The 12,371-nt window shown below is 49.5% G+C and overlaps 1 protein-coding gene and 1 long non-coding RNA gene across 2 annotated transcripts; one reads left to right on the plus strand and one right to left on the minus strand.

Annotated features, from left to right (window-relative positions):
* Positions 1-3,713: 3,713 nt before the first annotated feature.
* On the plus strand, positions 3,714-4,795 carry LOC120660307. The gene is made up of 4 exons (XR_005669521.1): positions 3,714-3,871; positions 4,016-4,226; positions 4,348-4,473; positions 4,589-4,795. It is a non-coding gene; the product is annotated as an uncharacterized LOC120660307 (long non-coding RNA).
* Positions 4,796-5,182: 387 nt separating this feature from the next.
* LOC120662557 lies at positions 5,183-12,206 on the minus strand. The gene is made up of 5 exons (XM_039941681.1): positions 12,194-12,206; positions 11,590-11,766; positions 11,434-11,509; positions 5,620-5,831; positions 5,183-5,545 (listed from the first exon to the last, which is right to left on the minus strand). The coding sequence occupies exons 1-5, from the start codon at positions 12,204-12,206 to the stop codon at positions 5,538-5,540; spliced, it is 486 nt and encodes a 161-aa protein (XP_039797615.1). The 3' UTR covers positions 5,183-5,537.
* Positions 12,207-12,371: the final 165 nt, after the last annotated feature.

Consider the following 12,371-nt stretch of genomic DNA (forward strand, 5'->3'; position numbering starts at 1 on the left):
GGTTGTCGAAAGCGCGGAGGAAAAGAAGCGGTTCGAATCTCCCGACTGAACACCCGGGTGCCCGGGGGCTCCGGTGACTCACCCCTGTCGTGCTCGGGATCGAAACGTCCACCCCATCGTGGGGTGTACTTCCTGCCGCCGGCAATGTAGCGGGTGTCGCCGTCTTCGGTGTGCCCGCGTGTGTCGTGGAGCCGCTCCCTCGCGGGAGGCCTTCCGATGCGGTCGTGCACCGAGGGTGCCTTCGCACCGGGCACCACGGCTGCCTTGCCCTTCTCTGCCGGTGGAGCGAGCACAGAAGCCTCGTGGTCGTGGCGTGCAGTCCCATCGGGCTGCTCCGGGGCCTTCGAGCGCATGCGAGACGCAGAGCTCTCGGCTTGCTGCACGACAGCTTGTTCGATAAGCGCCTGTGCTTCGCGGCGCCGGTAGATAGGCTGCAGCGACGAGCTTTTCGCCGGCCGTCTTCAGTTCCGGAGGATTGTCGATGTTGTCGTCGGCCAGGATGCGCTCCCGGGCAACGCGCGCCGCTGCCTGGGCAGGTGCGCCACGCGCGGTGCGCTGCTGCTCTAGTCCTGTGCGCAGCTCCTGTGTCTGCCGGCATTGCTCGTCGAGCTTAGCTTGAAGCTCTTTGAGCTGTGCCAGCTGGGCTTGCCGCGCCACCGAGCTTGACGAAGAAGAAGGGGCCGCAGGCGACACCACTGGTTGATTCGCCTGTGCGTCCGCCCCGCCGTCCCCGTCGTCGCCCGGGGCGTTATCATTTTGCTCGTCCGCAAGGTTGGCCATGAAATACTCCCGGGTGGGATCATAATCTCCCTCACTGGAGTCCTCAGAGCAGGTGAGGCAATAGGCTGTCGCGAGTTGGAATGAGCGGAATGCGTCGGGGTCACGGACCCCAGAGTAGTCCTCGGCCTCCTCGGCCGTGAAGTTGTTCATGAAGAAGTTGACGTCATCGGCAATTGAGCTCACCGTCTCGGGGTAGGATTCGTCGGGAGACGACGCGGTGAGGTTGCGGATTGACAGAAGATGGTGACCGGTAGATCCTCATACTCGGTGAAGTTAGTGCTGGTTGAAGAGGCGTAGGTGGCAGCGTTGTGCATCCCGAAGGGGAAGGGCGACGACGAGGTCGAGCCCCCCCTGGGGGGCACTGGTGCTACAACAGCTGATGGTGTCGGCGCAGATGACGCCGAGGCGCGTGATGACGAAGCGGTGGCCCCGTTGGCCGCGATGCTAAGTTGCGACATGCTAGCCTCAACCCATGTGGGGGAAATATGGCGTGCCGCACATCGCCGCTCCGTGCGTGCTTGTCGCGAATGGTGGCCCGAGCGCCTGTTGCGCTGGGCTAGTGAAGTCGGAGTGATGGGGTTGCGTCTGGGCGAGAGGAGCTCCATGAGGTAATCGTTACCGGTTGCTCTGAACTCAAGACTCCCGAACCAGATCACGAATCCTGCTGGGAGCGGATCCGAAACACCCAAGGGGTATGGGTTAGATTTGCTCGCCATCCCTGGAGATCAAATGGGAACAAAAGAGAAAATGTCACGCAGCGTCCCTCCTACCTGGCGCGCCAACTGTCAGTGTCCTGAACCGGGGGTCCGGATGCCAACTAGTAAATGCTGCATGTTTCCTCGTCCCAAATGTTGATGCAAGAGGCAACACAGTAACGCACGGGTTTATCCTGGTTCCGACCACGGGGCCGTACGTCCAGCAAAGGGGTGTGCGAGGGCACTATATTATCTTGCACCCGGTGTGCTTGTAGTGGGGGGTACAAGCGAGGCGAGAGAGGGAGGGAGGCTCCCAGGTCTCTGCTAGAAGAGGAGTCGGTTGAGGTGAGTGCTCAGAGGTACTGAGAATGTAACGATGATCGCGAGTGTAGGTGACCGTGGCCGCTGATGCCTAGAACGTCCCCCTTTTAAAGGAAGCCCGCCTCCTCCTTTTATAGTTATAAGGAGGGGCGGAGTACATGAGTGGGGGGAACGTGGAAGTCGTCGTCCTCTCCCGAATCGCGGGGGTACAGTGGTCGAACACTGTAGAAAGTACACTGTGGGGCATGGCGTCGGGCATGGCGGTCGTCCTGGATGTCGTCCGTGGTCTTGCGGAGATCGCGCCGGCGTCCTGCCAACCCCAGCAGGCGGCGTGGTCGTCGCTGTAGGATGTTCAGTCCTCCCGATGTGGCGTTCCGTGGGTCCTGCAGGTCTGGGTCCTGCGTGCTCCAGCAGTGGCGGGGCACGCGGCGATTTCGGACCTCCCTGGATAAAGTGCTGGTGCGCGCACTAAGGAGGTTTGAGGGTTGCGTGGAGGTCCCGGACCCCTCGAGGGGGGAGGTCCGGGCTCCGGCTGCGTGTGCTGTGTGTCCCTCTTGGAGGGGCACATGGCGTCGTCGGACCCCTTCCCAAGCAGGAGGGTGGTCCGGGGCCATACGTGTGATGAGGTGGAGTCCGGACGGCCGGAGTTGGCAGAATAGTGCGGTGAGCAGTGCCGAGCACGCTGCGTCCTGCGTCGTAGGTCCCACAGTGCTGCCACAGAGCCCGGGATTGCGGAGCAGTGACAGGAGTTGGCGGATGGGACTCCGATCACAGCCACTGTGGGGAATGGCGGCCTGACGCCGTCTGTCCTGAGCACTGTGGAGGAGTGTGTGGGGAATGGCGGCCTGACGCCGTCTGTCCTGAGCACTGTGGAGGAGTGGTTGGCATTCAATGCCTTCGCACGACGGGCGGTTGAGCGGCGGGGCCGTTTGTCTTTTACGCCAAGGGGTGGCCTCGAGCGAGGCGGAGATGGGTTGCCCGCTCGAGGGCAGATTCGCTACCCTCGAGCGAGGCGGAGATGTGGGGCGCAGTCGAGGGTCCCGATGGGAGCCCTCGAGCGAGGCGGAGATCGTCCCGCGGGTCCGAGAGGGGTGCGAAAGGGCCACATGCTGGGCTTCTTTGAGTCATTTCCTTTCTTCCAAATTGGAAGGAGTTCGTGGGCTTTCGTGGGCCTAGTTGCCTTAACACATGTTTGCGTTTTTCAGAGTAATTTTAGTACCCCGATTAGGGTGTCCCTAATTGTGGTACCCGACATTACTAACGCTAAATGGATTGTTGAAGCTCTGTTGCTTCATTGTTCAATAACTGTTTCATGTTGTTATTATGCTTTGGATTAGTCGATTTGGGTATCTGTTGACTGCATATTGTATTTTATGTCCGTAGCCATCATTTGAGCTGACACTGAGCTTCAATAATTGCAGCTAATGTTTATCATGGTGACCTGAAGCCCAAGAATATTTTAGCGAACTCTAACTACAAACTGAAAATATGTCACTTTGGACTAGCACGAGTTGCATTCATAGATACCCCAATAACAGTATTTGGGATGGTATGTAAGGGGGGGATCTGTTCTTTTGTTTATTGGATTGAATGATAATGGATATCAAATTTGATACATATGCCTTGCAGGATTATGTTGCAACAAGATACAAAGATCCCGAGCTTTTTGGATCCTCCTTCTCCATGGTGAGCCCTATAGTTATATCATACAAATGCTCACTATATTGACAGAGGAATTCAGTTAGCAATTACGATTCTTTGAGCATATTATTCTCTCCCCCACCCCTTTGACAATGAGTTCTATCGTGGCATGTTACTACATTTCACCATTGTCTTGTTAAATAACTTTGTATATATTTAGGTGGAGATATAAATGCTTGTCTTTGTTGTTCTATATTTCATTTTTAAATTCCTTTTCAGGTTCGGAATGAGAAAGCAAGAAGGTACTTGAGCAGCATGAGAAAGAAAGACCCAGTTCCATTTTCTCATAAGATTCACAATGCAGATCTTTTGGCACTTCAACTATTGGAAAAGCTATTAGCGTTTGACCCAAAGGACGTTCAACTGCAGAAGAGGTAATCCTTTGGTGCTCTGCTACATTAATTTTTCTGCTGCCTCAGTTCATTTTCCTCTATGAAATTGGGACTGTGATGTTGCTTGCAACCTTACTTGGTAAGCCTAAGTGTTTGTGAGGTTCTTTAAATACCCTTTTGTGTCAGGCATTGCGTGATCCATACTTCAAAGGTCTTGCCAGGGTTGAAAGAGAGCCATCCTGTCAGCCAATCAAAAAGGTGGAATTTGACTTTGAGCACAAAAGAATGTCAAAGGAAGAGATAAGGGAGTTGATATTCTGTAGAAACTGGAATATCACCCGCAATTGCTGAATAGCTACATGAACGACACAGAGAGGACAACCTTTCTCTACCCAAGGTTTTAGCTTTTCTGTATTTGCACATGTATGGTGCTTTCTGCATGCATGTATTTACTCATGTATTCCTTCGTTTCAACTATCTCATGGGATATGGGAATACTCGCTGGCTATGTTACACAGTGATGTTGAGCAGTTTTCTGATCTTGAAGAAATGTGATGCTGAATCCCACAAGACAGCAGCAGGCTGCTACCGCATCTGGAAAAAAAAGGGTGATGGTTTGTCCCAAAAAAAGAGGCCCCTCGAAGGTACAAAATCTTTCTGGCGACAATGCCTTTTTCCGATGCTCTCTTGAGTTGTTCAGTTTAGTTGATCGAGTCTAGACCTCCACGTTTTGAATACACACTTATTTGCTGCCTACAGCTATCCACTGCTAGCTGAAATGCTTCTCGATTCGTGATCCTCTTTCTTATTTGGTGATGGGATTCTGCTGGTCAACTGGATTAGATAAGTGGTTTCATGTTTTTTTACTTTAATTTGGAGCAATCACTTGAAACAATCTGTATCTTCGGATTAATTATGTCTGGTTGAACAGGTATTGCTTTTCCTTCAATCCAGGCAGTTTCACAACTGATAAATGCTAAAAGCATCTTTGTTTTTTTTTCTGGAAGATAAAAAAGGTGCTCTGTTTACAAATAGTCCACTGATAGGATCATTGGCACATTATTTCTGATCTCAATGAATAAATGCCAAAGCAAATACAAGGAGAATAGTTTGGCGAATCCAGCATAATTCTTAGGAGGGGCTTATTTCCACCTATAGATAACTTTAACCTCGCAGTGCATCTATGACAAAAATTGTAGAAGAGGCTTAGGAGCAGCTCCATGAGTCCAATGGCGGTAGGAGAGGCTGGAGCCTCTCCAGACCCACCATTGGCTCCGCCTCTGGTTTGAGTACTTACCTGCCGTTGTTTAAGTAGACCTAGCTAAAATTGTCAGGTACCGGACAAAAGAAATTTAGTATGGGGATGAAATAGTTTCAATTAAGCGTCCTGTACAAATTATGTATGCCTTAAGCACTTTCTTTTCATATATGCACAATGGAGAAACTATATTTATGGCACCGTTTTAATTATGCATTTGTGTTATTTGTTCATGCTTGGTTGACAATGTTACATAACATTGCTATTTTGGTGAATAATCTTTGTGCTGCGGTTATAATTTTTTTTCTGCCCGTAGCAACGCACGGGCATGAACCTAGTGACTAAAAAAACACCTATATCTAAGCTGCCAAAAAAATGGGATGGGGTCAGTTTGACTCACCCGTGTGCAATTTTTTTCTCTGGCAGAGACCGCAACAAAACCTTCATGTGCTAGAAATCTGAGCAAAAACCACGTATGAACAAGGGGGAAGGGGTCTAGAAGAACACATCGCACAAAAAAAGGACCCCTCACCTGACCATGTGCTTTCCCCCACCAGATTGCAGAGGAGCACAGGCAGAGCGCGTGGGGAGATGTTCATGTCTCCTTGCAACCAAAAACCACAGCAAAAATCAGAGACAAAAAGGGGGACGGGGATTTCAGCTACAGGAAGGGAGAGGTATGTGGGATCGCTGACCTCAATTCTGATTCTGCTCTGCCAGATTCCGAGCCACGAGATGCTGCTGCTGCATATCACCAAAAAAGCCCCAAAATCATAGACGACTTGTAGAGAGATTCAGGGGTGCGCGGGATGGGGATGAACTCACTGTCATGACACAAGCATGAAGCGAGGAAACGACGTGGCGTTCACGTTTCGCGGTGTTGCGTTTGGAATTTTACTTGTAACTATCTTTAGCTGTGTGGGCCCGAGGCCGATCTGTACTGGCATATAAGCCGTGCCCATGTGGGGAAGAAACCAACAAACAAATGATCTAGTAAAATTGGAAGAGGAATCATTCCTCGTTCCGTCCTGAACTCCGGTGTCTCTGTGTCTCTCATGCCTCGGCACCTCGCCGGCGGCCACGGGTTACTACAGTGGTATCAGATTCAGGCCTCCTCGGCGCGCTACCGCTCAATTCCTCGTCGGCGTTTCCATCCCGATCCGGTCCGCTTCCACGGTGCACTGGACCTGCTCCGCCGAACTCCGACGGGTTCGGCGTCCCCGCCCCGCCATCGGCCTCCAGCCGACGGCGGCCACCACCACACGCCGGTTAGCCAGTCCGGCACCGTCGTCCACTTCCGTTTCTTCGGCCGCTTAGGTCGTAGTTTGGGGTTGGTGATTGCAGCCGACGTTGGAGCGGGTCTGCATCAAGGGCGCGGTGGCGAGCAATTCGTCGCTGTTGGTGGGTTCGGTGTGCGATTGCTGTAGCCCTTCGACTTGGATTGACGCTGTTCGTGCCTCGGTGTGGAGGTTTTCTCAAATCGAGCAGTGTCTCCTAGTTTGAGGTGCAGTCGACACGACGCCCCCTAAGCCTTCCGTGCAGACACAGTTCGTCCTGGAGGCGATGGCGTCTTCGAAAGAGCGCGAATCGTCGCGTTTCGACCATGTTTTGGAGTCTCTGGATCTCCTATTCGCAAAGGTTGGTCAGCTTGACACTACTCACCAGCGTATGGCGACGCAGATGGATCTCGGAAATCAAGTGATGGAGCAGATGCTGAAGGATCAACAATCTCTCGCCAAGCAAGTGGAGGCCACTGGTCAAGCAATTGCTCGGTTCTCTTCTTCGGATTTTCGTCCTTCCCATCGTCAGGATCCTTCGTCTTCGTCAGGTGATATCCCTGCTCATCTCCCTTTTCAGAGTTTGCTCGGGGGTGGGGGTGATCATTCTGGGGGGTCAGACATGGTGTTCCTAAAATGTCGTTTCCCAAGTTCACTGGTGTTAATCCTCGTATCTGGAAAGACAAGTGTCTCGATTACTTTCATTTGTTCAATGTTCCTGAAGGTTTTTGGGCCACCATGGCTTCTTTGAACATGGATGGCCAGGCAGCCAAGTGGTTATAGGTGTATAAGTTGCAGGTTGGGCTGGGTTCATGGCATGATCTTATTATTGCAGTCAAAACTCAGTTTGGGTCCTTTGATTATCGTGATGCTATTGGTGAACTCATTGCTCTCGAACAGACAGGTTCTCTGGAGGATTATATAGTTGCTTTTCAGGACCTTCGCTATAGTGTGTCCATGCACAACACTGGTTTGGGGGAACTATATTTTACTACTCAGTTTGTCAAGGGGTTGAAGTCTGATATTAGGGGAGGAGTGCAGTGTCAGGTGCCCGATTCAGTCAATCGAGCAATACTGTTAGCCCGAGTTCAGCAACAAGTATTGGACAGCACTAAATTCAGATACCCCAAATCCTCTGCTCCTGGTAAAGCACTTGCTATCCCAGCCAAATCAGAGACTAAATCCACCACTGCTACTAGTTCCTTGTGGAAAGAACGTCAGCTACGCAATTACAGGAAAACCAATGGGCTATGTATGTATTGCGGTGACAAATATGATGCTGCTCATGCTGCCTCTTGTACTCTGAGACCTCAACATCAAGCCAATGCTCTGGTTGTGAATGACCTTGATCAACCATTGACTGAAGAAATTCTGAACCAACTTGCTGTGGAGGATTCTATGTCAGAAGAGTTTGAATAGCTGTCCTTGAATGCTTTGGATGGCACTGCACATGGTGATGCTCTTCAGCTGAGATCTCTTGTTGCTAATAAAGTCATGCTGGTGCTCATTGATAGTGGGAGTTCTCATAGTTTTGTCAGCTCATCTTTTCTGCAAACAGTGGGGATCCAACCTATTGATGCTCCACCCAAGAGTGTCAAGATGGCCAATGGTCAGGTGCTACTCAGTAACAAGATGGTACCCCATATGGAGTGGTGGTGTCAAGGGCACACTCTTACAGCTGACATGAGAGTGCTATACTTAAGTGTGTATGATGCCATTTTGGGTTATGATTGGCTCAAGACTCGCAGTCCTATGATCTGTCAATGGGACAAGAAAATTATTGAGTTTGAGGAGAATGGTCACAATGTTGCCTTACAGGGTATTCAGCCAGTTCAGCAACCTATATCTGGTATTTCCGCTGCTAGTCTGATCAAAAGTTGTAAAGGGAATGATATTTGGGCTTTTGCAGTACTCTCTGCTGAGCCTTCTACTTCTTCAGAATTACCATATGAAATTGCTACACTTCTTCAGGAGTATGCTGATGTCTTTGCCAAACCCACAACCTTGCCTCCATCTCGAATATATGACCACACCATACCTCTTTTGCCCAATACTACTCCTGCCAATTCCAGACCATATCGATATTCTCCTCTCCACAAGACTGAGATTGAAAGACAAGTCAAGGATCTTCTAGCTGCTGGTTTGATTACCCAGAGCACTAGTCCTTTTGCTTTCCCTGTCCTCCTTGTGCTCAAGAAAGATAGTACTTGGCGCTTTTGTGTGGACTATCGCAAGTTGAATGAATTGACAATTAAGAATCGATTTCCTTTGCCTGTGATTGAGGAGATATTGGATGAGTTAGCTGGTACTCAGTTCTTTACCAAGTTGGATATGACTGCAGGCTACCATCAAATTAGAATGTGCCTTGCAGATGAGCATAAGATAGCCTTCAAGACTCATCATGGTCATTTTCAGTTTCGTGTCATGCCATTTGGGCTCACCAACACACCAGCTACCTTCCAATGCATGATGAATGATATCCTACAACCATTCCTGAGAAAATTTGTTCTTGTATTTTTAGATGACATTCTTATCTATAGTCCCACTTGGGAGGCACATTTATCCCATTTGCGTCAGGTGCTTGACCAGTTGAGGATCCATCAGTTTTACTTAAAGAGTAGCAAGTGCACTTTTGCTCAGACTGAAATTGCATACTTGGGACATGTGATCTCTCAACAAGGAGTTTCCAACGATCCTACTAAGACTGCTGCTATGTTAAAATGTCCTACTCCAACATCAGTTACAGAACTGAGGGGTTTCTTGGGTCTTACTGGTTACTATCGGCGTTTTGTGCAACATTATGGCTTACTAGCTCGACCACTTACTCAGTTACTAAAGAAAAAGCAGTTTGCATGGTCTCCTGCAGCTGAATTGGCTTTCACTACTCTCAAACAGGCCATGACTCAAACCCCAGTCCTTGTTCTCCCAAATTTCAATGATCCTTTTGTGGTGGAAACTGATGCTTGTGCAACTGGGATCGGGGCAGTTCTGATGCAGCATCACCGGCCAGTGGCTTTTCTTAGCAAAGCTTTAGGCCCTACTCACCATCATTTGTCTATTTATGAGAAGGAATTCCTTACTCTGATCATGGGCATAGAAAAGTGGAGGTCCTATTTGCAGCGTCAAGAATTCATTATTTTGACTGACCACAAGAGTCTTTCCTATTTGACTGAACAAAACTTACAGTCTGACCTACAGAGTAAAGCAATGACACGGTTAATGGGCCTCCAGTTCAAGGTTGTATACAGGAAAGGAAGAGAGAACTTAGCAGCTGATGCTTTGTCCCGCGTGGGTCATCTTATGGCATTGCAGGCTATATCTGCTACTTCTCCAGCTTGGCTCCAGGCAGTTCTCAACTCTTATCATACTGATGAGCAAGCACAACAACTTCTGCAATCCTTGTCTGTCCATTCTCCTAATGAGCAGGGTTTTTCACTGACAGATGGTCTGATTAGATACAAGGATCATGTCTGGATTGGCCACAATTCTGCTCTTCGCACTAAAGTGATTGCAGCTTTACATTCTAGCCCTATTGGTGGTCATTCGGGCATTCAAGCCACTTATTATCGAGTGAAGAAATTTTTCCATTAGAAAGGTCTCAAGAAGGATGTTGAGGATTTTGTTAAGCAATGCAGCATTTGTCAGCATTCTAAGCATGAGCACACTAATCCAGGGGGTTTATTGCAACCTTTGCCTATTCCAGCGGGTGCATGGCAAGACATTTCTTTGCATTTCATTGAAGGCTTACCCCTGTCTCAAAATGCTAATGTCATTCTGGTGGTAGTTGATCGGTTCACCAAATACAGTCATTTTTTACCACTCAAGCACCCATTCACTGCTCATCAGGTGACCCTCCTATTATTGGATTCCGTGGTGAAATTACATGGTTTGCCAAAGACAATGGTGTCTGATCGTGACAAGATTTTCCTTAGCACGGTTTGGCAGGATCTATTTACTGCTCTGGGCACTAAATTGTTGCACAGTACGGCTTATCATCCGCAAACCGATGGGCAAACGAAACAAGTGAATAAGTGTCTGGAGATGTATTTGCGCTGTGCTGTTCATAACTCTCCCAAACTGTGGCGTCAGTGGCTGCCATTGGCTGAGCTGTGGTACAACTCTTCCCTTCACACATCCCTGGGTTGTTCTCCTTTTAAAGCCCTGTATGGTTATGACCCCAATCTGGGTGTTCTGTCTGCTTCCTATTTATCTTCCACAACTGAGGTCTCTATGATGGAATTGATTCAAGATCGGGAACAACACATGGAAATGCTCAAGGAACAATTAACAATTGCTCAGAAACGAATGAAGCTTCAAGCTGATCGTCACCGTACTGATCGTGTCTTTCAAATTGGAGAGCAGGTTCTACTTAAGCTTCAACCCTATGCTCAGCATTCCGTGGTGAATCGACCATTTCCTAAGTTGGCTTTTAAATTTTTTGGTCCCTACACCATTACTGAACGCATTGGATCCACTGCTTATTGTCTGGATCTTCCTGCGGACAGCAAGGTCCACAATGTGTTCCATGTTTCCCAACCGAAGGCTTTTACCCGTGATCACTCTCCGGTTTTCTCGGATGTTCTGAAACTGGTGGACCTCTCGGCATCGCCTACTGAACCTGAGTTCATCTTGGATCGTCGCTTGGTAAAGAAAGGCAACACGGCAGTTCCACAAGTGTTAGTCAAATGGACTCATTTTCCTGCTGACGCTGCTACTTGGGAGGACCTGTACGTCGTCCAGAAACGTTTTCCATCGGCAAGTGCTTGGGGCCAAGTCACTTCTGAAGGGGGGAAGATGTCATGACACAAGCATGAAGCGAGGAAACGACGTGGCGTTCACGTTTCGTGGTGTTGCGTTTGGAATTTTACTTGTAACTATCTTTAGCTGTGTGGGCCCGAGGCCGTTCTGTACTGGCATATAAGCTGTGCCCATGTGGGGAAGAAACCAACAAACAAATGATCTAGTAAAATTGGAAGAGGAATCATTCCTCGTTCTGTCCTGAACTCCGAGGTCTCTGTGTCTCTCACGCCTCAGCACCTCGCCCAGCGGCCACGGGTTACTACACTCACCTATCTGATCTGCGTTTCCTGCACTCCTCCCCCGCCCCCTCCACCCCTCCGGATTCCTGCTGCTCGAGGCGACGACCTCAACCAAAAAAACCACAACGAAATCCTGGATCAACCGCCATGGATCGAAAATGATACTGCGCGGGAGGAAACACTCACCTGGGTATGATCTCCACTTCAACCCCGCGCCGATTCCTCGCTGCGTGTCCAGATGCGCGCGGTCAAAATTGCCAATGGGTGTGAGAGCAGATGGAGGAGAGAGAGAAAACCTAGAGAGAGAAGATGAGTAGAAGAAATGAACAGGCGTGCGACCCGATGTTTTCAATAAATTTCCCTCTGGTTTCTATAAGGTGGGACTAGACTGTCTGGGCCGAGCGCCACCGTGCGAATGGCGAAACATTGGACCGGCTCATTGGATGGACGATGGACGGTGAATCGAATCGGCCATTCCACCGGACAAAAAAACGGCCGGCTGTTATATAGTGATTACCATATTTAGAACTCAGATGTTATGTTACAAAAATTCTCGAATAGAAGTCCCAAATAACTCAAATGCAGTTGCAGTGCGGTAACAAAAACAGCGTGTTGAGTGGGCCACCACATGAGGTGGCTTTAGAAGGATCCATCTCCATCTGTGGGGAAAGCAGAATAAGGACTCGATGGACTCGCGAGCCACGCCTGTGGGCCCAAAAAAGGCGGCCGTTGTTTCCCCCTCCCTGCGGCACCGCCGCATGCCCCTCTTTCTCCTTGCTCCAGGGCCCACTGGGCCACACCATGGTCCTGGTTCCCCCTCTCCAGCTGCAATCTCTCTCTCTCTCTCTCCATTCAAGGTCGTACCTACGTACTCCTACGTACATCTACCTTCCTCTTAAGTTCTATTTTCTCGTAAGATTCCTGTTTTTGTCTGCTTCCTTGCTTGCTTTCAGAGAGAGAGAGAGAGA

Source organism: Panicum virgatum, chromosome 2N (genome assembly GCF_016808335.1).
Source record: "Panicum virgatum strain AP13 chromosome 2N, P.virgatum_v5, whole genome shotgun sequence".
Lineage (NCBI taxonomy): Eukaryota > Viridiplantae > Streptophyta > Magnoliopsida > Poales > Poaceae > Panicum > Panicum virgatum.